Source organism: Ceratotherium simum, chromosome 32 (genome assembly GCF_057802395.1).
Source record: "Ceratotherium simum simum isolate JZ-2026a chromosome 32, ASM5780239v1, whole genome shotgun sequence".
NCBI classification, from domain to species: Eukaryota; Metazoa; Chordata; class Mammalia; order Perissodactyla; family Rhinocerotidae; genus Ceratotherium; species Ceratotherium simum.
In genome coordinates this window covers 33,076,012-33,101,786 of record NC_141931.1, presented here as the reverse complement: position 1 = coordinate 33,101,786, position 25,775 = coordinate 33,076,012, and the positions used below count along the sequence as shown (strand labels likewise).

The 25,775-nt window shown below is 42.3% G+C and overlaps 1 protein-coding gene across 1 annotated transcript; it reads left to right on the top strand.

Moving 5' to 3' along the window:
* The first annotated feature begins 235 nt into the window (after nt 1–235).
* Nucleotides 236–23,296, top strand: GTPBP4 (GTP binding protein 4). Its single transcript, XM_004425422.3, has 17 exons — nt 236–383; nt 2,033–2,203; nt 5,081–5,184; nt 5,269–5,405; nt 6,760–6,860; nt 8,599–8,691; nt 9,401–9,592; nt 9,673–9,738; nt 11,872–11,961; nt 12,868–12,978; nt 14,656–14,733; nt 15,118–15,169; nt 15,700–15,800; nt 17,470–17,667; nt 18,711–18,776; nt 20,908–21,051; nt 21,994–23,296. The coding sequence occupies exons 1-17, from the start codon at nt 336–338 to the stop codon at nt 22,144–22,146; spliced, it is 1,905 nt and encodes a 634-aa protein (XP_004425479.1). The 5' UTR covers nt 236–335; the 3' UTR covers nt 22,147–23,296.
* The last annotated feature ends 2,479 nt before the right edge of the window (nt 23,297–25,775 follow it).

The following is a 25,775-nucleotide window of genomic DNA, read 5'->3' as shown; positions in this document are numbered from 1 at the left end:
GGACCCCGGAGACTCGAGGTCCCCGAGCTCCCCGAGCTTCCGTAACCCGCCGGGCCGGGCAGGGCGGGCAGCACAGGCCCCCAGGACGGCCCGCCGGGACCCCACCTATACCCGCAGGGAGTGCCCGTCCGCGCCGCCCCTCCGCGTCCTCCCCACGCCCCGCGGGCCCCCAACCCACCCCGCCCAAAGACCGCCCCGGGGGACCTCCGGACCGGGCGGGGGCGCCGTGCGACGCGGAAGCCGTGCGCGGCGGCGCCGGGGCCGCCAGGAAGTGACGCGCATCCGGCGGAAGTCCCGCCCGCCTGCTCCGCCGCTCCTCGTGTCTGACCGCCGGCATGGCGCACTACAACTTCAAAAAGATCACCGTGGTGCCGTCCGCCAAGGTAGGTGCTGAGGCGCCTTCCGCCCGCACCACCCTCGGCCGGTCGCGGGAGGGCCGGGCCTGTGACGCTGGGCTGGGAGAGGGGTCGCCGCCTCGCCAGCCCCGCCTCCCGGGCCGCGTCCCCCGGGGTTAGGGGTCCCCCCGGAGAGTGGGGGCTCCTTCCTCAGAGGCTAGGGCCCCCGGGATTAGAGTTCTTCCTCAGGTTTGGGTTTTTTCTCAGAGGATTAGGGCGTCCCCGTAGGAGAGGGGGTCCTTCTTCAGAAGTTGGCGCCCCCGTGGATGAGGGGTCTTTCCTCAGAAGTTAGGGTCCCCCGGGATGAGGGGTCCTTCCTCAGAGGTTTGGGTCCCCCAGGATGAGGGGTCCTTCCTCAGAGGTTAGGGTCCTTCCTCAGAGGTTAGGGTCCCCTGGGATGAGGGGTCCTTCCTCAGAGGTTAGGGTCCTTCCTCAGAGGTTAGGGTCCTTCCTCAGAGGTTAGGGTCCCCCGGGATGAGGGGTCCTTCCTCAGAGGTTAGGGTCCTTCCTCAGAGGTTAGGGTCCTTCCTCAGAGGTTAGGGTCCCCCGGGATGAGGGGTCCTTCCTCAGAGGTTAGGGTCCCCCGGGATGAGGGGTCCTTCCTCAGAGGTTAGGGTCCCCCGGGATGAGGGGTCCTTCCTCAGAGGTTAGGGTCCTTCCTCCGAGGTTAGGGTCCTTCCTCAGAGATTAGGGTCCTTCCTCAGAGGTTAGGGTCCCCCGGGATGAGGGGTCCTTCCTCAGAGGTTAGGGTCCCCCGGGATGAGGGGTCCTTCCTCAGAGGTTAGGGTCCTTCCTCCGAGGTTAGGGTCCTTCCTCAGAGGTTAGGGTCCCCCGGGATGAGGGGTCCTTCCTCAGAGGTTAGGGTCCCCCGGGATGAGGGGTCCTTCCTCAGAGGTTAGGGTCCTTCCTCAGAGGTTAGGGTCCTTCTTCAGAGGTTAGGGCTCTGGGGGGTTAGGGGTCCTTCCTCCGGTGTTCGGTCACTCCTGAGGGAAGAGGGCGAGTCAGGGGAAGCTTGATGAAGTGGGTGACTTTTGAACTGGAGCCTTGAGGGTCCGTGGAGTCTGCCAGCTGGAGAGGGTGTGGAGATCTCGGGGCGTGGTGTCTGTGCCCCTCCTAGTACTGACAGTGTTGTAGGCGCTGTCTGCCAGTTTCTCTTGGCGCTGGGGAATTCACACAGAGATCCTGTACATTGTCAGACAGTCAGCTTACATATCTTAGGAGATTATAAGCAGTGGGTTTTAATTTTACCAATTATTTTGTATGCTTTGAAAGTCAAAGATATGCATACCAAAATTGTAGGATTGTTTCTTTTTCTTTAATATTTCTTCTGATTTATGCTTGAGTTATCTGACTACTTAAGTTTCAAAGGTTTTTAGGTATTTAGAAAATAAGATAACATGAAGAACATATGGGATAAAATTTATTTCAGCAGCTATTTGCTAAATGTTTTTTAAAGTCCAGACAGTGTAAAAGATGAACAAAGTTGTATATAGAAGACTAAAGATTTAGTTAACAAAAGTGTTTGTAGTTTAAAATGTGTAGTAGTGTTAGATATTAGTCTTTTAAGAAGATTTCAAGTAAGTGCATGGAAAGTAGATGTGTTTGATGTAACTGTGTCTTATTTTATTTGATCGCAGGACTTTATTGACCTGACATTGTCGAAGACTCAACGAAAGACTCCAACAGTTATTCATAAACATTACCAAATTCATCGCATTAGACATTTTTACATGAGAAAAGTCAAGTTTACTCAACAGAATTACCATGACAGACTCTCACAGATTCTAACGGATTTCCCCAAATTGGATGTAAGTGACTCCAAGGGATACAAATAGTATGTAAATGTGAGCCTTCAGAAAATCGATGTTTAACCAGTTTGGTCTACTTATCTGACAGATAATGAAGGAAACAGAAAATAATTGACTTGTCAGAGTTTACTCAGTGAGTTAGTGGCAAAGCTGGGAACAGAACATGGGTTTTTTGATTCCTTAGTATTCTTCCTTTCCCCCAACTAAACCCCATGTAAGAGGGCCCAAAGCTATCTCCTCAAGCTTTCTTTGCAACCTGTAGGCTTGCGGGGCCAACCCAAGCTCTTTAGCTGAGGACTGTGAATCCAGGAGCCTGGGGTTCTGGCGGCTCACCAGCTCGTCTGGGCTTCCTCTCCTCCCTCTTTTCCAAGGCTCCTTTTCTTGTGGGCTCACATTGGATCAGTGGCCTGAGGTCCACACTGTTTGTGATCTTGTTGCTTTATCAGCCGTCGACGGTCAGTTCAGCACTGACCACTTTCTTCACTGCCAAGAAGAAATCAAGTGGGGAGCTGTGATTTATACATCAAGCTGAACAAGTTGAATTCCTCACTCTGCTGCATAGTGCAGTTTGCCCATTTATTTAGCTATGGAGGGCAGGAGCAGACACTGCTTATGAAGTCCCTGTGAGGGGTCACACACTTGCAAGGTTCTTTGAGGTGGTGAAGGACGTGGGGTCAGCAGTACAGTGTGAGAGCCTAAATTTGCCACTGCCCGGAAATAGTCCCTGAAGGTGGGTTAAGGCAGAGAGAAAAAGTTGGTTTATGTGACAAGAATTTCTTTTATATTTAAAAAGGTAATAATGGCTATTCAAAAAAATACAATAATAAGTCAATTCTGCTAGCAGACAGGCACTTATCTTATGTATATCTCTAGGACTTGACATAAGTGCTTGATAGCTGCTTATTGGATGAGTGAATAATTTTTTGGGAAAGGGCTAGTGCCATAGAAAGTACCTGGGAATGAAAAAAGACGGAAGAATGAGGCTATTCTAAACTGATTTGGTATTAGGAAGCACCTGATTTGAGCAAACAGAAAATATCGTGACCTAATTAGTACCATATTTTTGTGGTTCTTTGTAAGAAATTTTACATTTTTCATTCTTGGTGTTTTTTTTTATGTTAGAGGTTCAACTTTATAAACATTCTGTTTATTTATTTATTTTTAATTAGAGTTAGTTATATGAGGATCACTTTAGGGTAGAAGGTTAGGGTAAGTTACCATTCATTAAATGATTGTTGTGTCTCAGATACTGTTTTAGGCACTAGGAATACAGCAGTAATAAAAAAAAAAAGGTTTCTATCCTTGTCTAGTAAACATGACATTATATAGTGTGTCAGACAAGAAAGGAGAATAGGGAGTGCCTGAGCAGGGCGATTGTAGCAGAGACCTGAAGGAACTGAGGTGGTGAGCCATGCAGTTATCTGGGGAAAGAGCACTGTAGGCACAAAAATAGCAAGTGCAGAGGCACTAAAGTCTAGAGTGTGAGGTCTGTGAGGAGCAGGCAGACCCAGGAGGGCTGAGCAGCGTGTGTGAGAGGGAGGGCACTAGGAGGTGGGTCAGAGAGGTAGTGGGTGGAGCCAGCAACTTGTCTAGGACTTGAATTCTGTTCCTGAGGGAGCAGTTGGAGTTGAGCATGGGACATGCTGTGCTTTGATTTAGCTTTAGAGGATGACTGGCCTGTGGGGGAAGAGACCATTGGGAGGTGAATGCCATGACTTAGACCACTGGTGGTAGTGAAGGAGTGGAGAAGTGGTTGGCTTCGGAGTATCCTTTGAGGGAAGAGCTAATGGATTAGCTCGTGTGGCAGGTATGGGCCTTAGTACCTTGGGCAGTGGTGTTGCCATTCACTGAGACGGGGAAGGGGAGCAGGTTTGAGAGGAGGAGAGCAGTTTGTACACATTAATCATGAGATGTGGGTAAGATGTACAAGTAGAAGTGCCGAGCAGTCTGAGGTTCATGAGCAGTCTGGCCTGGAGATATAAAAATGGGACCTCTGAAAATGTAGACAATTCAGAACTGCGTGAGACCCCCAAGGAAGTGAGTATGGAAAGAAAAGTGCTCCAGGAACTGGAGTGTTGAGTGTTGCCGTGGGAGCACAAGCCAGCAATGCAGTTTGAGGAGTGGCCAGTTAGAGAGAAGAGCCACAGTGGGTCCCGAGGTCGTGGTATAAAATGCATCAGGAAGGATAAGTGGCCAGCTGTCTAGTGCTGCAAAGTGGTCTAGTAAGGTAAATGAGGATTGGGAGGTGAGTGGTGATCTGATGAGCTGTTTTGATGGATTAGTAGAGACCTGATTAGATTGGGTTTATGCGAGTGGGAGGAAAGAAAAGACACAGTACCTCTCTTTGTGTCATTTGCCAAGAAGAGGAGCAAAGAAATGGAAGGATTGTGGGTACAAGGGACTTTTAAAACTTTTAAAGAATTTTTTGGGAAATAACAGCATGGTTGCAGCGTGCTGGGAATCACCAGGTGGAGAGGGAAGAATTAATGGAAAAAAGTGGGAAGAATTTCTGGAGCTCAGTTCTTGAGAAATAAGGGGGTGGGTCTAGTGTACAAATGGAAACGTCACCTTGGCTGGATCCAAGGACAGTTCTCCCACAGTAGCGGGGATGAAGGGAGCATTCTCAGGCACAGGTCAGGTGCAAGTGCAGGCAGAAGTGACTTCTGGGCCTGCTTCCCTGCTTACTGCTTCTTTTTTCTCAGACAACTAAACAGACAGTCATTAGCCAGGAGAGAGGACTGGGGAGAAGATGCTGGGGGTGTGAGGAGAGAGGAAAAGGTGTGACATACTTCCCTAGGAAATTACTCTTCAAGTATTATTTACACATAGGGGTGAGAAACTGATAGCAAAATGACTGCCTTGTTTTTCTCGTTATAGGATATCCATCCATTTTATGCTGATTTGATGAATGTTCTGTATGACAAGGATCATTACAAGTTGGCTCTAGGACAAATAAATATTGCCAAAAATTTAGTGGACAAGTAAGGTATTTTCTTAACATAGTATCTTTTAAGTTATTGTCAGAAGTGAAAAAAATCTTATGTATTTGTTTTTATTTCTTTAAGTGTTGCTAAAGATTATGTGCGGCTTATGAAATATGGTGATTCTCTCTACCGCTGCAAGCAGCTGAAGCGTGCTGCCCTTGGGCGAATGTGTACCATTATCAAAAGACAGAAGCAGAGTTTGGAATATTTGGAACAAGGTATTCTTTATGTGTAAGCAAAAATGGTTTTTAGTGCATTCTCTTAAGGTACTTGATCCTTGTTGAGGCCTTATTTTTGAAATACTTCTGTCTTATTTAAGAGATGACAGGGTCAAATTATTTTTCCCAGCCTAGCTTATAAGAAATTCTAACAGGCTAATTGTTATTGAAAAAGTGGCTAACACATATAATGCTTACAAATTAATAGCACTATTAGGAAAATTTATTTTTTGTATTTAATAAGTAAAGCATATACGTTATAAATCACAGGAAAATACCAAAAATATATATATAAAAATAAAATGATTCATAGTTTTACCTATTATTGACACTTTAATTTTTTTTAGAAATACTTTTCTTTGTAATATGTGCTAGCATCAAACTGCCACTCTAGTTTTGTTACCTGATAGTTCTATTTAATAGGACAATTTCTGAATTAGTGTAGTAGGATTTTTATTGAAACAGTTATTTGCCTTTTTACATGCATATATTTTTACACTACAAATTTTTTTAATTCAGTTGGTTTTGTTCCCTCTCCCCCTGCATCTTATAAATAATTTATGACAAGATTGTAATACTTGGCTGCTTTGACAGTGCTTCAGCTGATCTGTTTGATCTTGAGGGTAGCCCAGTAGTGTACTGGAGCTGTGTGCATTGCAGACGAGGCACCTGATTGGTCATTACATGGAAAGAGCCCCTTGCTAGCCAGGAAGTGATGGCATGCATGCTCCCTTCAAAAATCGTTTTCCAAACATCACCTCACTTAGTAAGAATCATCTGGGCACTTCTTAGAGGTGTGTTTTTGGTCCCACCTTTGACGTTTTGGGTAGGGATGCCAAGTTGGTAGGGCCTAGGAACAGGATTCTTGGTACAGCCAGATTTGGAAAATACTCTTCTGTATCATGGTGCCTCTGCAACTAATCCTTTTTTCATTCATTTATATTTTCTCTGTCACTTATGTTATAAATGTTGGAGTGAGGGTGCCAGGCCAGTGGCATAGCAGTTAAGTGCACGCGCTCCACTGCGGGGGCCTGGGGTTCAGATCCTGGGTGCGCACCGAACACAGCTTGACAAGCCATGCTGTGGCGGCGTGCCATATAAAGTGAAGGAAGATGGGTGTGGGAGTTAGCCCAGAGCCAGTCTTCCTCATCAAAAAGAGGAGGATTGCCGAGAGATGTTAGCTCAGGGTTAATATTCCTTACACATGAAAAAAATAAAATAAAAAAATAAATGTTGTAGTGAGGTTAACATAACCATGGGCCTGGAGTATAAGTAAGTCAAGCAGATCTTAAACTTTGAGTTTCTTAATTTTTCTTATGAATAATTAAACACATTTAATTTAAACTTCTCATAGTGCGTCAGCATTTGTCCCGTCTGCCAACTATTGACCCGAATACAAGGACCCTGCTTCTGTGTGGGTACCCGAATGTCGGCAAATCCAGCTTCATCAATAAGGTTGGTGTGTCTCTGATGATAACACAGGTGACCAAGGACCTGAGACCAAAGCACTGCCATGTCCTGACCATGTCGGGTAGAGGACAGCTGACCAGTTAGTTGATACTGCCGTAGGCTTAAGACACTGTTTCCTTGAAGGGAGGATTGGCTCTGTCTGAACCTAGATTTATATTGCTATTACAGAAACCATTTTATTTTTGATTCTTGTAAGTGTCCTACAGATTAGTAAGGGATTTGAGACATTCAAGTGCATTTTTGTTAATACACGGAGAGCTTCTCATAGGATGTATTGTCTCCACGTACTTTGGGAATGGTAGTATCAGGGAGTTACTCTTGATTGGCAGCCTGCACTTGCTAAATTGGACTTCCTAGTCTCTGAATGTATTTTTTGGGTGAATGTTACCTTGGTTGCTGTATCAACTTCACATAAACTATTTGTTCCAGGTAGCAGTAAGTGGCTGAGTCTCCTTTCCTGACTGAGGGGTTTTTTTTGTTTTGTTTTGTTTTTTGGTGAGGAAGACTGGCCCTGAGCTAACTTCTGTGCCCACCTTCCTCTATTTTGTATGTGGGACACTGCCACAGCATGGCTTGATGAGTGGTGCTTAGGTCCGAGCCAGGGATCCGAACCTGTGAACCCTGGGCTGCCAAAGCGAAGCGCACAAACTTAACCATTGCGCCACCGGGCCAGCCCCTGACTGAGTTTAATATTTGGGGCTCAAGGATACTATTTAAGTAACTTGGTAACTTGGTGCTTCAGAACAATGTAGCTAAGCTTAAAGGACCTGAACAAAGTAGAAACAGTGTTTAAAATGTCAGTTCAGGGAGCCGGCGCCGTGGCATAGTGATTAAGTGCGAGTGCTCTGCTGCTGGCGACCCGGGTTCGGATCCCAGGCGCGCACCGATCGATGCACCACTTGTCAGGCCATGCTGTGGCGGCGTCCCATATAAAGGGGAGGAAGATGGGCACAGACGTTAGCCCAGGGCCAGTCTTTCTCAGCAAAAAGAGGAGGATTGGTGTGGATGTTAGCTCAGAGCTAATCTTCCTCACAAAAAAATTAAAAAATAAAATAAAACGTCAGTTCACAACCAGCAACAGCTCAGGTGCCAAAAAACAATTGTTACATATGTTGTGGCTACTTGCTGCCCAAAACACTTTGGTTTTTAAGCAGATTTGTAGGTTTTTATTTAGTCCACAAATTGCAATGATAGAGTGACAAGCCGAAGTTCTGCAGTGACCTAGCTGACGTCTCAAACACTTGTAAGCCAGTGCCGTGGGCTGTCAGCCACTTAATTAATTAAAATTAAACAATAAAAAAATTCAGTTCCTCAGTCGCACTGAGCACATTTCAAGAGTTCTTGGGGACACATGGCTAGCGGACCCTGTATTGGACAGTCCAGATATAGAACCTTTCTGTGGTCACAGAAAGTTCTTTTGGGCATTTCTGGGGCCGAGGAGGATGAGAGGAGAAGCTGATGGATGTCCTCCAAATACTGGGCCTTCCTTGCCTCCTAATACCTGATTTAGACTGTTCCTCCATGGGCCCAGTGATGTGAGGAAGTGGAGCCTGTCTGTCTGTCAAGGTGTGGTAGCTCCTGTCTTCAGGAGTTTAATTATGTGAGGGCTGTCTTTTTTTTTCCTCTACCAAAAAAAATTAGTCTTGATAACATGTTTACATTATTTGAGAGGAAATAGGGTATAGAACTTCTGTGATTGTGAGAGTTTATTGTTTTGTTTTAGGTGACAAGAGCAGATGTGGATGTCCAGCCTTATGCATTCACGACCAAGTCTCTGTTTGTCGGGCACATGGATTATAAGTATCTGCGTTGGCAAGTGAGAGTTCTTATTTTTAAACATAGAATGGACATCTTGGTGGTTATGTTAATGGATTTTGATTTTGATGATTCCTAAAGTCCATTTCTCAGTGTACTTAGAGTCATAGGGAAAACAGGAGGTGGGATAGATTCTCAGGGTCACCAGGAACATCCCCATGAAGAAAACTCATCTAAGCTTTGACATTGCATGAGGGCAGTTCTTGCTTCTCTGATCGGTTTCTGGGGAAGTAGCTACCAGTGTAGATTTATGCGTTATGTTATCAGTGGTGCTTCTGATGAAATGAAAGTCTCCTTGTCATTGTTCTGAGTCTGTCATTAGAAATGGCATTTGCTAACTATTTAAAGGGAAGCAACCTGTTTCCACGGTTGAATTTAATTTTATAAATGATGAAGTAATTCCTAACCTGTGGAAGTGTTTGCCAGTTCTTCCAGTTCTATTTAATGATGTCCCTAATGAAAAGAAGAGTCATTCTCTGAAGGTCATTGGCTAATTCTTTAGTGAGCTCTCGGTCCCTCCACCCTTCCCATAAATATTTAAAGGATATGTACTTTTCCCTCACTGCTTTATTTTATTATGGTTGGTTGGGAGACCTACATTTTATTTACTGGTTTTCTCAGAACTAGTTTGGGTATGAGTGACCTCCAGGGTGTGCTGGATGGGAAGTTTGTGAATATGTGTGCTTTGGAGTAATGAATCTGACTGTTAGGTTGTAGATACTCCAGGGATTTTGGACCACCCTTTGGAGGATCGGAACACCATTGAAATGCAGGCCATCACGGCCCTAGCCCACCTGCGTGCTGCAGTTCTGTATGTGATGGATTTGTCTGAGCAGTGTGGGCACGGGCTGAAGGAGCAGCTGGAGCTCTTCCAGAATATCAGACCTCTCTTTATCAACAAGGTAAATGTGATAACCAGTATTTTCATTTATAACCTGCAATGTGAAGGTGGTAATTTCATTGTTTTTCTTCCTTGTTCTAGCCTCTTATAGTTGTAGCAAACAAATGTGATGTGAAGAGAATAGCTGAACTTGCTGAAGACGATCAGGTAAATCACCTTAATATTTTGAATATTTGCTACTTACGAATTCTGAATCTCGTCTCAGACAACGAAAGTTGAGGAGAAATTTTAGCAGTGCTAGTCCTGTTTTTTATTTTACAGTTGAGATAATATTCCTTGGTTTAGTCGACATAACATTCATTATAAAAACCTAGGTAGTGGCAAACTACAACTGAAATTTCTGAATTCTTGCTCTGTTTTAGAGGCTATGGAAGTGTCCATGCATTTGACAGGTCAGTGCCTTGGAAGATGTGCTTACTTGGGAAGGGAGTGTTCTCTTAGATTGGTGCCTTACAGGAAGCAAAGCACCTTAAGATATGCTTTGCCTCTTGCAGGACTCAGGCTACCAGGGCACTGAAGCAGCCCTACGCAGAGTACGTTTCTAGGTAGGAAGGGTTTCATAGGTGTTCCTTAGTGTACCTGCTGCACAGGCTTTGTGGTGAAATGAGTTTGGGAATTGAGTGCGTGAATGAAGGAGAAGGAGCATCTGCAAACTTTCGAGAACCGTGAGTGTGTAGTGTCTACTGTAATTTTCCAAGAGGCAGGTGATATTGTTAGCCCTAGTTTTTCAAACTAATTTGACCCTGCAGCCCTTTTTAATAGGCATATTTCAGGTACAGTGGTTCTCATATCATGGTCCCCAGCCAGCAGCATCAGCATTGCTTTCCCATGGTAATGTGTCATAAATGCGAATTCTTGGTTACACCTCAGGCCTATGGAATCAGAAACTGGGGAGGCTCCCAGCAGCCTGGGTTTGAATGGGCCCCCGGGTATTAGATGCACACTGGAGTTTGAGAACCACTGCACTGGAATAATGAACTCGACCTGGCCGCATCTACTAGAGTATACTCACCACATCAAAGGAGCAGGTCTCTCGAGAGGGGTGTGCTGCTCTCTTCTCAGTCAGTGTGTCTCTCTTGTGCTGTTTAGATGTTTAATGCTTGGTAAGAATTCAGTTCCTTGGGGCACTGCAGTGTATTTTTTAAATTACTAATCATATAAATACTGACGTCAGAGAATTTGCTTGTCTTTGAAAAGATCCAAATATCTATGGAGCAGTCTCAGGTTTCTAGGCTACAAGCATCATAGGGTGGGGAAGAGGGGAGGGTGGGAACACTGGGAAGGTTGAGGCGGGTGTTGCACCAGATGCTCAGGCTCTGCAGTTAGACCTGCTCCAGTCACCACTTCACCCCCTGTCAGCCGTGATGGGCGAGGTCACCTTTCAGGAATCAGTGATAGTAACACCTGCATTATTGAGCTGTGTATCAGTGATGTTGTCGGGGAGATTTAATGGAATTGGAAAGCAAATGGGTAGTGGGCACTGTAACAATATTAGTGTTTGGTTAACACTGTTGCAGCCTGCCTTGTATTTATTGGTGCTTGTGACTTCATCAGAGCAGCAGTGTAGGTTATTACCCCATATTGCATGTAATGAACGCTGTCACCGTGAGCTCAGGCAGGTGTAGTGTCTTACTCGGGATCATGTGCCAGTCATTGGTGGGATTGGCTCTTAGACCCCGATGTTCTCCAAGACCATTGCTCTTTCCAGGGGAGGAGGGAGTCTTAACTGCTAAGTTGGACTCTAGTGAGGAGGGAGGTAGATCTTGTTCATGAGAAGCTTGGCTATCATCGGCGTGGTCACCTGCGTCTGAACGTGGCCACGTCTGCAGTGAGGTATCAACATGGCATTGGTGGAGGGGTGCACAAATGAAGTCCTTTCTCTTAGAGTCTTAGTGATTTATATGTAGCTAGCTTTGTAAACGTTTTTGTGTTTTCTAAGGAATTCTCCTAGGCTGGGGAGACCAAATATTTTATAAAAAATAGCATTGAAAACATCCATATCTTGATCTTCCCAAGTTTCATTTTGGAAGGTGAGGTCTCACAGCATGTTCTGGAGAGCCTCTAGTTTGCTTGCTATAGTCTGGTTTGATCCTCCCAGTAATTTGTATTTTCTTAATCACAGAAGGATATGTGGGAAGATTACACAACTGTTTAAGTTCAAATAACAAACCACACATGTTGTGCTAGTTAGCATTTGTAACACCCATTTGAGGAATAGTAAGATTCGTTCATGGGGAACTGGAAATAAATGCATCTCTCATTTTTCATTTGTATTCCCAGAAAATATTTACAGATTTGCAGGCTGAAGGATTTCCTGTGGTAGAGACCAGCACGCTGACGGAGGAAGGGGTTATTAAAGTGAAAACAGAGGTCAGTGCTTCCTTACAAGCAGATGTTGACCCCTTTATTGTCTTTCTTTTGTTTTAGAAAAGTCAGTTGTTGGGGGAAAGTTGTTTTCTTTCTAGGTGGTATTGACATTGAGCACTGGTAGTAACTAGGCCGGAGAAATGAGTGTAAGTGCCCTCACTGAACCCGAGGCCCCCACCTGCCGGAGTGAATGTGGGAATTTGAAGAGATACTTACACTCCTACTGTGGGTAATTTTAACTTGAATCACTGTCTGCTGTGTCTCTTGACCTGCCAATATTTCCACGAGAGCTGTAGTGAAAAGTACTTTCATGGAACCTGTTTAGAAACAGAAGGGAAAAAAGTAGTGTGAAAAGTAGGAACAGTTTGAGGAGGCATTTCCTGTTAGATTTCATATGCAATTCTAATTATTTTTACTTCATTGTTATTTTTACCTGAAATAAAAAGAAAGGGCATGATACTGTTGGTTTTACTCAGGTCTCAGTTGCTCCAGTTAGAGTCCTGAGGTGGAACATGAATCTAGTTACAGAGGACTGTCTAATTAGCTAGCTCAAGGGTCGCCAGTGGTGGGAGACAGGCCTGGAATGGGACATGGGGGTGCTCGGGCGAGCTTTGCAGCAGCACTACCTCAGGGTTCTGCCTCAGATTAGGCCTGGCCTAGAAAGGGAGAAAGATGCCTCCTCCCTCTCTGGAGAGTGTGGTCTGCCCCAGAGTAGTTCCCTTAGGGTAGTCCCAAGGACTTAGCCACCAGATGTCACTACCGAGGAAAAATGCATAGCGTGTTCCAAACCTTTGGAACATAATCTGCTGGTTAGTGGGGCTCTGGTTCCTGGTTCCTCCTGGAAAGGTGCAACAGGAGGCTGCTGCAGGATGCCTTGCAACTTGGTGCCTTGTTTTCTCACCTTCTTAGGCTTGTGACAGGCTTTTGGCTCATCGAGTTGAAACCAAAATGAAAGGAAATAAAGTGAATGAGGTGCTGAACAGATTGCATTTAGCTATACCAAACAAAAGAGATGATAAGGTAAGGCTGCCTTTCTAGAGAGCCTTTGAGATAAGATTGTGTTACTGATATGATCAGTGGACACCACTGCATCCCTTCTTCCAGGGGTGCAGATTCAAATGGATCTCATGAGTGGTCTTGAGTTTCTTACTAAGAATGAAAATTATGCCATGTGTATCATAAACAATTGAAAAGGTTAAAAAAAAAAGTATAAAGTGCCAAGTTAAAACCTGCTTCTCACTCCACCAGAGGCAGTTACTGTTAACTCTGTTGTTTGTCATTCCAGAAATATTTTTGGCATATAAGCATATTTTTAAAAAATTTTTAACAGAAATATATTAGGTTCTTTTAAAATTTTCCTTTTTTTTACCATTGTGAACAGTACTCAAGAGCACGTCTTTATACATAGGTCTTTGTTTTTAATTGGAGTAAATTTTAAGGTATAGCATTGAAAATGTCATTGTCCTCCAAAAATGCCTTACTAGTTTATACTCCACTGACAGTTTGAGAATGCATGTTTTACTGCATCATTGATGGGTTAGCTTCTGTCAATCTAATAGATTGAAGATGGTTGAAGATGGTTTTATTGTGATATATTTCTTTAATAATTAGTGAAGTTGAGCATTTTTAGTGTGCTTATTGGCTTCTTCAGTTCTCTAGGTCATTTATCGTTTACTCATTGATTTGTAATTTTTATATTAAGGAAATCAGACTTTTTGTATGTTTTGTAAATATGTTTTATTTTTTTTGGTGAGGAAGGTTAGTCTTGAGCTAACATCCGTTGCCAATCCTCCTCTTTTTGCTGAGGAAGATTGGCCCTGGGCTAACATCCGTGCCCATCTTCCTCTACTTTATATGTGGGGCGCCTGCCACAGCGTGGCTTGATAAGCAGTGCGTAGGTCCGTGCCTGGGATCCGAACTTGTGAACCCCCGGGCCACCAAAGCAGAGCATGCGAATTTAACCACTGAGCCGCCAGGCTGGCCCCTGTTCTGTAAATATTGTTTTTCTTTTTGTCATTTGCTTTTTGATTTGGGGGATTTTTTTTATCTCAAAGAAATTACACATTTTTAAACTATTAGTGTATATTAATATTTTCTTTATGGCTGCTGGGTTTTGTGTTATGTATAGAAAGGCCTACCATCCATTCTAAAAATATTCTTTAAAAAGTATTTTTTCTTCTATATTTTGATGGTTTAATTTTTTTTTAATTTTGCCTGTTTTGACTGGAAGTCTTCAATCAGTCTTGAGTTTATTTTGTTCTTAGGAAGCAAGTGGAGGTAGTTACCCACCTCTATTTTCAACTGGCTAGTCATTTATCTCACAACTAATTGATTAATGCATCTTTCCATTGAATTTCTCATATGTACTTGGGTTTATGTCTAAATTTCTCATTCATTGATCTGCTTTATTTCTCCTGTATCACTTTCTTTGTCTATAATTTTTCTTGATAATCTTGATGTGTATTTTTTCTAAGTAAACTTTAGAATTGGCGTGTGAAGTCCTCCTGGCTTCCTTGCCCAAACTGGCCCTGCATTCTCCCCTCTACCCCTGAGTCACCTATTGGTTTTTAATTGGTTTGAGTATAATTTTATATTTTCCTTGCAGATGAAGAATTTGCTTCTAGTTTTTTTGTTTGTTTGTTTCTTTCACATTCAGCAAGGTGTTTCACATAAATATTTCCAATAATATCTTCTCAGGAGAGGCCTCCTTTCATCCCAGAAGGAGTGGTGGCACGCAAAAAGAGAATGGAGATTGAGGAGCCAAAGAAGAAAAGGGTAAGTTGCTGTAGGTTTCCTTTTAGAGAGGGGTAGAAAGGCTGTGCGTGCAGTCAGGGTGGAGACTTAGAGCAAGAATGTGCTTAGAGCACCTGGTGCCCACTCTGTCAGGCTCTGAGAACATGGCTGTGGAAGCTGATGAAGGTCCCTACCCTCGTGGATGGGAGGTGGCAGTGAACAAAGTACATACGTAACAGATATGGTCCACTGGATGGTCCAAACAGCTTTCCTGCCAGAAACAGGAGCTGAGCCTCATGGGGTTGGAAGGGTTGGCAGTTAGATTGGAGAACAGATGATTTCACAGGGACAGGGAGAGGCTCAGCATTTCTGGACCTGAAAGGTCAAATAGAGCTGATTATAATTGTTTTGTTTTTTTCATTGCAGGAACGAGATATTGAACTGGAAATGGGAGATGATTATATTTTGGATCTTCAGAGTAAGGGCTAGAATGTAATCTAGTGTAAAATGCCAGTTGCTTGTAAAGTGTTTCAGAAAAGTGTGGAAAGACTTTAATGAGTGAAAGTCTTCCAGCATTTTGTTAATTTAGTTTCTTAAAGATGAAAGGTCACATACTGACAGGGCTCTGTGAGATTTCTTCCAGGTAAATTTCTCTTGTTTTTGGTTAACGGGGATTATTTTTTTAGCTTTCTTAGCATATAAATGCTGAAACATTTGATATTGTTAATAATCTGTTATTCGTGCCTGTCGTTTCCCTTCAGGTATGTCTTACTTGTTTTTTATTTTTGTTTTCCTTCTCTGGTCACTTAATCCTGAGATACTGATATGCCTTGGGAAACGTTTGGAGTAATTCTTTCATAAGGATGTTACTTTGCTTATGTGGTGTCGAATACAAATGTTCTCTTGTCTTTGTAGAGTGACATGACTTGTGTAAGTCACAACTCATTTTGGGCACATAGTTGAAGGTATTAAAAACTATAAGTGTAACTTTTTTTTTTTTAACTTTAGAGTACTGGGATATAATGAATTCATCTGAAAAATATGATAAGATACCTGAGATCTGGGAAGGCCACAATATAGCTGATTATATTGATCCTGACATCATGCAGGTTTGTGTCACTCATTAAATTATGTGATTTTTATTCTTTTTTAATGCGACCACTGGAAGATACGAGCATAACCTTGGGCTCACCTTGTCTGTTCCCCTCGCTCCTTCTACCTCCACCAAGCCTCTAGTCCTCAGTCACCAACAGCCTGCTCCTGCCGAGTGTCCTGAGACTCCAGGGCTCTGCCAACTGGGTTGCCACAGGCACAGCACCATTAATCCTCTTCCTCTTGGCTCACATTCTTCCATCAAGGCCCCTTCCAGACTCCTCCTCTTCTCAAACCTGCCCATACTTCCCTCTGCTGGTCTCAGCAGATGGCCCCCTTTTATAAAGAAAATGGAGTCATGGGGTGTGAATTTCCTAATCTCTCAACACTCCGTCCTTCCTCATGTAGGGCCTTCTCGTTGCAAAAGTTTAGCCCTTGGGGCAGGCTCTGCTTGCTCTCTGACCTGGCCCGTTCTTGTCTCCTCTGGAGTTTTCTCATGTCTTCCTCCTGTTCAGTCCACTCCTCATTTGTTACTTTGTAGTATGTGTCTCCACAAGTTTTTCTCATCTTTTGTGAAAAACAAAAACTTTCTTAAACCCTGTGTCCTCCTTCAGTTGCTATTCTGTCTTCATCTCCTCAGTCAAGCTTTTTGAGAAAATAGTTTATAAAATATTTGCAGTCCATATTTCCTCATTTTCCAGTCCTCAATTCCCAAATGCTGTCCTGAATTTATACTTCAGTCTGGTTGTCATTGTCTGCAAGCTCTTCACACCCTACATTTCAGACTCATTTCTGCTTCAGAAGCTGACCTGGTTGATAACATGATTTATCTGGGTATCCAAGGAGTAAACTTAATGTAAGCCTCCTTCACTCTTCTGTTCGTCTTTACTCCCCTTTTGAAATATTTGTTGTTCTCTCATCTCATTTCATCCTCAGCTTTTGCTTTCATTGGTCTTCCTCCTTTTCACTCTGTTGTCCACACTCCCACACGAGAGAAATCATGTCATTCTCCTTTAAGCTCTTGGGTATGCCTCCTGCTTCGTCTCTTGTGTAGTGTCCAGTTTCCTTAGCGTGGGTTCAAGGCAGCCTGTGATCGGCCTGGCCTGTCCCCTTCCCAGCCTCCCTCCATCTGTGCAGTTTTCACATAAGTAGTCATGTGGGCACATTGGACTGTCAGATTTCTGTAAAGGTTTATTTGTTAGGTTGTGATATACATACATGTATTTTTTGTTTTTGTTTTTTTAACTGTAAAGCCAGTGAGGTGGTGTTTTGGGATGGCATTAGGATGGATAAATAGGCTATTGTAGTGTTAGACCAGTTCAGATTGATGTTCTAAGTTTTTCAAGAACCAGGGTTCTTTCACGTATCTGCTGGGAGTGGTGGGGAATGAGAGAGGGGACATCTGCACGTTTTTAACCTTAGTGTTTGGCATAATTGTTGTTAAATAAGAAAAAGAAATGGCATGGAACAGTTAAAACAACTTAGTGTTTGTGCAGTCTTCATTTTCTCACAGAATCTGTTTGCTGGGAGGTAAGCCCTGGCATGTAAGACGAGGCCCACCTGAGACTGGACCCTGGCATTCATCACATCCTGAAAGACTTAGTGGAAACCTTATTCCTATATAAACGTTGCTACACTTGTTTATGAGTTTTTCATTATTGATTTTAATTACAACTCTTTTTAAAGAAATTGGAAGAGTTGGAAAAAGAAGAAGAGCTAAGAACAGCTGCTGGCGAGTATGACAGTGAATCTGAAAGTGAAGACGAAGAAATGGTGGAAATCCGACAGCTTGCAAAAGAAATTAGAGAAAAAAAGAAGTTGAAAATTCTGCAATCCAAAGAGAAGAATACACAGGGACCCAGAATGCCTCGAACTGCAAAGAAGGCAAGTTTTATTTCTCTTCACAGAGGTCTGACCTATTTCCTTGTGTATTGGGTTCTTGTATAGTTATTGCTAAATACATTTCAACCCATATGTGTCCATAAGATAGATTGTACTTACTTTGTTTTGTTGGTATATATTGACTTTTGAGCTCGCTTGAGTCTTGATCTTTATATTCTGATTGTTATACCTTTTCTTGGTGACTTCCACGTTCAACACGATTAGATTCAAGTACTTTGCAGTTGTACAAATTAAGTTCATACTTCATGATTTGTGGAAGTAAAGCCATCAATTCACGTTTTTATTCTTTAATTTCTGTATCGCTCAGGACTCATCTTTTGCAATTTACAGAAACCTCAGCCAATCTAACTTAAATCCAAAGGCGATTTATTGGCTCCTATGACTGGTTAGGATGGGAAGAATCGCACTTTAGGCACGAATGGATCAAATGATGTCAAGATTATTTCCACTTCCCAGCTCCATCTTTGTTAGGCATCTTTCTCTCCTGCTCCACACTCTTGTCAGGGCGGCCAGTGAGGCTAGGTCCTGTGGTTGCCCCCAAACCACAGAACATGGCAGAAAGGGAGGGCCAGCTCCCCAGAGAAAGAGGGCGATGTGCGGGGCAGTTAAAGTGTAATGGGTGAGGAAGAATAACGACAACATTCCAGACATCTCTTGATATATATTCGTGTGTTTGAAATACTGTTTTGATGTGATGGCAAATGACCAGTTCTTGACAGACGTAGACATCACTGTATTGCCCCAGTGGTGCTCAGTGGGCTTGGGAGGAGGTGTTGGCCTCTGGAGTCGGCATCTTTGGGCACATCGCCTGGCCTCAGCTTTAGTGACCTCCTATGCATGCGGAGAATCCCCTGCAGAGTTGTGCAGAATCATAGACGTGAAGTGTACATCATCTTACACATAGCAATTATCCAGGAAATGTTAGTTTTCATGCAATTTAATGAGCTGTCCAAAAACTTGAACATAAACCCATTTCATCAAACTAATTTTGCTTAAAACAAGTATCTTTTTTCCCACCATTTCAGGTTCAGCGGAAAGTCTTGGAGAATGAGATGCGCAGTCTTGGTGTTGACATGGATGATAAAGACAATGTGAGTGTGCAGAGATGGTCTCAGATGCTTGCATAGTTGGATGTAGGTTTGTCTTAGAAAACCGGGGTCTTAGAAACCTGTAGGATTACAGAGTTGACTAAAAGAGAAATTAGAATTTCAGTATTTCCATTGAGGAGCTTCATTAGCATGAGATCTTGATTGGAAGTGGCTGGTTAAGTACTGAACAATCGTGTTAGTCACGCTGTTTTGTCCTTTGCCCTCAGGGAATGGTTCGGGGGCGTTTGGCTCAAAGGACCATGCTGTTGGTGCAGGATGGTGTTTCCAAACTTAGTTCTTATTGTGGATAGACCTTGTATCCTCCATCATCCTTAATTAAAACTCATCCCTGGGGTTGGGGAAGGTTTCTCTGGGTGTTACTCCGGTGTTCTGCTTCAGTTAACCTTAGTTATGTAACATGACCCCAGTGCATTTTCTTTTTCTTTGTTTTGTTGCTTCATGTCAGTGTTTCATTGTGTATATATATATATTATTTTCCATTCCAGGTTAATGGAAAATTCGGAATATACCGAAAACTTTTTAGAAAAAAACCACTTGTGGTTACAGCACACAAAAATAAACTAGGTTGACGTGTGGTACATTTTTGCATCTACTTTTCATTGTGATATAAGCATTTTTCATTTTAGGATAATTTTCTCACATTTTTAATTGAGTAAATAGATTTAGGTTCTTTATTTAGGCTTTTTGGATTGTTTGTAGTTTAAAAATTCATTTGCTGTCCCCTCAAAGAATGTAAGATGACATATAGGAAATATACAATAAAATAGAAGAATTTGCATAGGGAAAAATATGAATTGGAATAGAGTGTCAAAGAGAACAAAAGAGATAAATTTATCTGTCCTACACAGTTTTTGTACTTGAACTATGACTTTGATTTTGGTGACTAGTCTTTACATAGAGCTTTCATTAGCTTCAATTCAGTTACCAAATAAATATGAGGTATCATTGAACCTCTCAATGTGAGAGGAACTTTGGCTGTGAATACCTCAGAACTGTTTTCCTTGGAGCCCAGAAATTAGAAGCATTTCAGATATGTATTAGAATTCTAATTTTTTTTGCTGGATGAATTATGCCAGAGCATAGTATACATCTTCATATAAAAGAACTTTTTCATATTCTGGATTATTTTCTCAAAACAGCTTTCCTGGGCCGGCCCTGTGGCTTGGTGGTTAAGTGCGCGCGCTGCGATGCTGGTGGCCCGGGTTCGGATCCCGGGTGCGCATCGAGGCACCACTTCTCCGTTCATCCTGAGGCCGAGTCCCACATACAGCAACTAGAAGGATGTGCAGCTACGACATACAACTATCCACTGGGGCTTTGGGGGGAAAAAAAAAAAAAAAAAAAAAAAACAGCTTTCCAGAAATGGAATTACTCAAATCAAAGGATAATGTTCTGTCAAAGTTTTTTTCCAAGAGGGGTAGACTAATTTGGGTTTTAATCAGCAGTGTACGAGAGGATCCTGCTCTCATGGAGTAGTATTTTAAGGTAGATACATAGCTTCTGACTTCCAGTTGTTTATTAAGTGCTGGGCTTACTGCCTACATGCCTTGCAGAGTAGTAGTAGTATCCTTATTTCCTCATTGTTTATCTCAGTTTACATCGTTATTTCAGTAACGAGGGTGAGCAAGGCACCCACGACCAGCGTGAGCAGAGCTGACTTGCCGAGGGACTGACCGCAGAGCCCGTCCTTAGCAGTCTGCGTGTCTTTGCCTAATTAGCTTTCTGGTGGCTGTCACTCTGTGTTCAGATAGATAACCCCAAAATGGAGGAGTGAAGGAGAGAGAACTCTTTATATCTGAAATAGAAATTGTGATGCTAACCTGATGATTTAGGGTAAGGGAAAACATTGTTGAATGGGCAGCTCTAAGTAAATTTATTTAAATGGAGTTAAAATCAGCTTTGTAACATAAAGTAGTTATGTTAAGTGAAAAAGAATATTTGACCAATAATCTAACGTGAGATTAGTTGTATTTTAAAGATCTTTAGCTTATTTGATAATGGTTCTAAAAACTCCTAACTGTCCTTTCCCCTCTTCGGGGTAGTTTCGTTTCACCTTTGTCACTAAGCCTGGAAGCCAGGCTGGGATCCTGAAGCACTGAAGTTTGCTTTTCAGGCCCATTATGCAGTCCAGGCCAGGCGATCTCGGAGTGTTACTAGGAAAAGAAAGCGGGAAGACTCTGTTCCACCCTCTTCCGTAGCCCGGAGTCGCAGTTGTTCTCGAGCTCCACGTGATGTCTCTGGTCTTCGGGACGTCAAGGTTAGTCTCTGTAATGTGTAATTAATAAAACAGTGGCCTCTGCTGTTTATTACATGAGGCTTAGGGAAAACACCAACAGTTGTCATTTGGAATGGCAGGGACTGCAGATGGGAGATTAGCTGTGTGCTGCACTCCAAAAAGCAAGCTTGGGCCAGGGTACAGTGGGTGTCCCTGGACCTTTGTCCTAGGTGCACCATTCCCTAGTGGTGTCTTTTCTCAGGAGTGGACAGAAGCATGGTGTGATATGGCACCAGACGGTCTGAACCTAAGTCCCAGCCATTTAGGGTCGTGGTAAGAAATGGATGGATGCTGCCCAGAACCTGGAGGCCAGGGACCTTCACCCCCAACAAGCCCATGCGGGGAACCAACCCAGAGGGAGCTGTTTTGACCAGTCTTTTGGATGTCCACAGTCTTTTTTGCTGAAGCTTCTGTTTATTAAGAAACACAAAAATTATTAGTTTCAGCATTTTGAAAGTTTAGATGTAGGAGAAAGTCTGTATATAAACTGGCACGCAGTCTACTTGATGGAAGCCTGAGTTTTCCATTCCACCATGCCATCTCCATCTAGAAATCTAGATTTTAATATCAGTATTGCCACTCGTCAGTCATATGTAAGCAGTACAGTTTTATGGGCCAGAATCGCAATTTCTTCATTTGTGTAAGAGGGAGTTGGAACAGGTGTATCTAATCTTCCAGGTCTAAAATATGTCTGGTCTTTCTAGGTACAAAACTTATCTAGATATAATTTTACCCCTGTCTTCATACACAAATATTTTACCCCTGCAGGTACTGTGGTGGGTCTGAGGGAAAACAGCAGTGAGTGAGACTTAGCAGGGCTTCTCTTCACAGAACAGACCTGGATCATTGAGACAGGTAATGAAAATCCATGTGGAAGGTTAGTTTTCAGTAGCTAACGTGTTCATGTTTTCTTGTCTTTTATAGATGGTGAAGAAAGCCAAAACCATGATGAAGAATGCTCAGAAGAAGATGAATCGCTTGGGGAAGAAAGGCGAGGCAGACAGACATGTGTTTGATATGAAGCCCAAGCACTTGCTCTCTGGAAAGAGGAAAGCTGGTAAAAAGGACAGGAGATAGTGTCCGTGGCAGCTGGGACAGTGGCTAGACCACTGTGTGTTTCTTGGTTTGCTATCATATGGTTTCATAAAATTGGAGTCATGATCTATAAACTGAAAATAACAATGGAAATAACGAAAGCAGTTGTTGCTTTCCTGAAAACTGTGGTTAATCCTTAACTGTACAGGTGTGGGACATTTTTATCACTGCATAGTATTACAGATATTTTGAGCAGACAGTGGTTTCTGCATTTAATGGAGTTTTGATTGCTTCGCATTTGCAGAACTGGAAAGATTTATTGATTTGACTATGTTGTTTTTGATGGAGAAAAATCTTTTCTTCTGCAAGAGGGAACTTTGGTTCACTGCGCACAAATAGTCCTTTTTTGCAAAGAAAACATCTTCACTTGTGGACATGGCCAGAAGTCTGCCAGCCCTGTCCGGCAGACACAACTACAAACACAAGTTTATAGGTGTTTTGGAACACAGGGCTAAATTATTTTCTAGTCTTTTGTACAGTGTACCATTGTAATGTGTCTTCAACTATTTTATCCAAGATAAATTTCCAAAAGAAAGTAGTTTTGATTTATTTAGGATTTTTTTGTTTTGTTTTGTTTGTTTAGTTACACATCACTGTCAGTTTGGCCAAATGAAAAGGGGGAAAAATAAATGACAATGTTTTTAAAGCAAAAAATACTTTTTTTGTGGAATAAAATGTTGCCTAAGGCCCTACAACAATTAAATGTGGGCATCTCCTTCAGTAGTCCATTGCTGGTGTTTGATAAAACACACAAACATTCCCAACACTACCACAAAAACACCTCCTGGGGGTCTGTTTTTAATTATTTTAAGTGGAAATGATTTTGAAATACATGTCAACTTAAAATTTCCAAGCACATTAAAATGTAGCAAGCTGACATATTGGAATATTAAGTGCGTAAAACATTCCTTGACCACAACACAGTACCATTGTTACCACATACCTTGTGTGCAGTTTCAAATGCAGGTGCTTCGCTTAGCAGGTCCCCCTTGTGACTCTTAGAACATTTTCAAAGCTCTCCTTTGTGTGACAGTTGTAGTGTTTTGCAATATAATTTCAGACTTTTTGTCTTGCACATAGGTATAAAAGTTGTATTGCATTTTGTGGATATAAAGTAACATTTTCGTGTGTGTGTGTGTGTGTGTATGTGTGTGTGTATATATATATATATATATTCTGGAAAAGGTTGTATTAAGAGAAACTTGAAGTCAAGTGATGTCAGAAGATGGTGGAGTAGAGAGCACCAGGAATCCATGTCTTCATCTGATCACAATTGCATAGCAGAATCAGTCTCTTATAACTATTTTGGAATTCTGGAGTCTCTTTGAAGGCTTGTGTCTTCTGGGGAAAGGCTTGGCTGGTAAATCAGTAAATTTTGGTCAATTTTAGCCCTTGTACCTTAGTGTCTACCCATCCCCCACCCCCCAGCCCCATGTCAGTTAACTATGCCTGTATTCCTGATGCTGCTTTGGGAGTCAGAGTGGATGCTAAGGATCTTGTCCTTCAAATGTTAGGATTCTGTGATTTGATTGCCAATTACTGCTGCTTCTGATGGCAGAGGTGTAGACACAGAGGTGGACCTCCATTGTTGCAAACCCATCAGCTCAATTAGATTCAGGAAATTTAAAGGGCCAATGCCTGTGTTTTTTCCCCTTGCATTTTTCCTTTTTTATCCCATTTGGGAGCCAGACATTTAAGGATTAGGACTTTAAAAAGTAACTGCGTGTTCAGGGGAATTTAGAAAGTCAGCACACATGCCCAGGGAAAGACACGTACTCAGCAAAGAACTGAGAGGACTTTTTAAGTTTTTACCTCAGCCTGCACAGAGATACCCTATAACAACCAAAAACAAAAAAACCCAGCTGCCCTGGGGAAGAGGGAGAATCTGATCTCCAGAGTTACACATTATAAGATTCAAATGTCCAATTTTCAACAACAAAAAAATCACAGAGCAGACAAAGAAATAGGAAAGTGTGGCCCATTAAAGGAAAAAATAGAAAGTGTCCCTAAAGAAGGCCAGATGGTGGACTTACTAGACAAAAACTTTAAAACAAATGTCTTAAAGATGCTCCAAGAGCTAAAGGAAGATGTGAGAAAAGTCAGGAAAAGTATGAAGAAAATAGAAATATCAATAAAGAGAGAAAACAAAAAGTTACCAAAAAAATTCTGGAGCTGGAAAGTATAGGCAACAAAGGCAAAAAGAGACAAATGGGACTATATCAACCTTAGAATTTCTGCGCATCAAAAGAACAGAGTGAAGAGACAGCATACAGAATGGGAGAAAATATTTACAAATATATATACAGTAGTCCCCCCTTCAGGGGTACATTCCAAGACCCCCAGTGGATGCCTGAAACTGTAAATAGTACTGAATCCTATATATACTGTTTTTTCCTGTACATACATACCTATGATAAAATTTATAAATTAGGCACGGTAAGAGATTAACAACAGTAACTAATAATAAAATAGAATAATTATAACAATATACTGTAATAAAAGTTACCGTAGCTCTTAGCAACCTCAGCATACGATTTTTTTTCTTTCCTTGTTAAGTTGAGAACTTTCACCTTTTTACTTAAAGGAAGCACTTTATGGCTTCTCTTTGGTTATCTGAATTGCCAGCATCACTACTCTTGTGCTTTGGGGCCATTATTGAGTGAAATAAGGGTTACTTGAACACAAGCACTATGATACTGCTGACAGTCGATCTCATAACCAAGATAGCTACTAAGTGACTAACGGGCAGGTAGTGTCTATAGCGTGGATATGTGCACAAAGGGATGATACACATCCCAGGTGGGTTAGACTGGGAGGGCTCGAGATTTCATCACCCTATTCAGAATGGTGTGCAATTTAAAACTTATGAACTATTTCTGGAATTTTCCATTTAATGTTTTCAGACTGCGAATAACTGAAACTGCCGAAAGCAAAACTGCAAGTAAGGGGAGATTACTGTGTCTGGTATGAGATTAATATCTAGAATATATAAGAAACTCCTACTACTCAACTGCAAAATAAACAACCTGATTAAAAAATGGACAAAAGACTTGATAGTTCTCCAAAGAAGATATTCAGATGGCCAACAAGCATATGAAAAGATGCTGAACATGACTAATAAGAGAAGTGAAAATCAAAACCACAATGCCTTTAGGATGGCCACTATCAAAAGAACAGAAAATAAGTGTTGGTGAGGATGTGAAGTTGGAACCCTTGTGCGCTATTGGTGGGAATGTAAAATGATGCAGCCGCTATGGAAAACAGTATAGAAGTCCCTCAAAAAATTAAAAATAGAATTACTGTATGATTCAGCAATACTACTTCTAGGGATAGATCCAGAAGAATTCAAGGCGGCATCTTGAAGAGGTGTCTGCATTCTCATGTTCATTGTAGGATTGTTCAGAATAACCACGAGGTGGAAGCAATGTCTGTGGACGAATGAATGAATAAAGAAAATGTGGTAAATGTATACGTTGGAATATTTTGCAGCCTTAAAAAAAAATCCTGTTAACATGCTACAACGTGGTTGAACCTGGAGGACATTGTCTTAAGTGAAATAAGGCAGTCACATAAGGACAAATGCTATATGACTCCACTCTACAGAAATATAT

Bases quoted from the DNA above. Each gene is read 5' to 3' on its own strand.
- GTPBP4 (XM_004425422.3), top strand. From the start codon at position 336: ATGGCGCACTACAACTTCAAAAAGATCACCGTGGTGCCGTCCGCCAAG. The intron at 9,739-11,871 runs GTAAATCACCTT...TTGTATTCCCAG, and splicing joins AACTTGCTGAAGACGATCAG to AAAATATTTACAGATTTGCA. The intron at 11,962-12,867 runs GTCAGTGCTTCC...TCACCTTCTTAG, and splicing joins TTATTAAAGTGAAAACAGAG to GCTTGTGACAGGCTTTTGGC.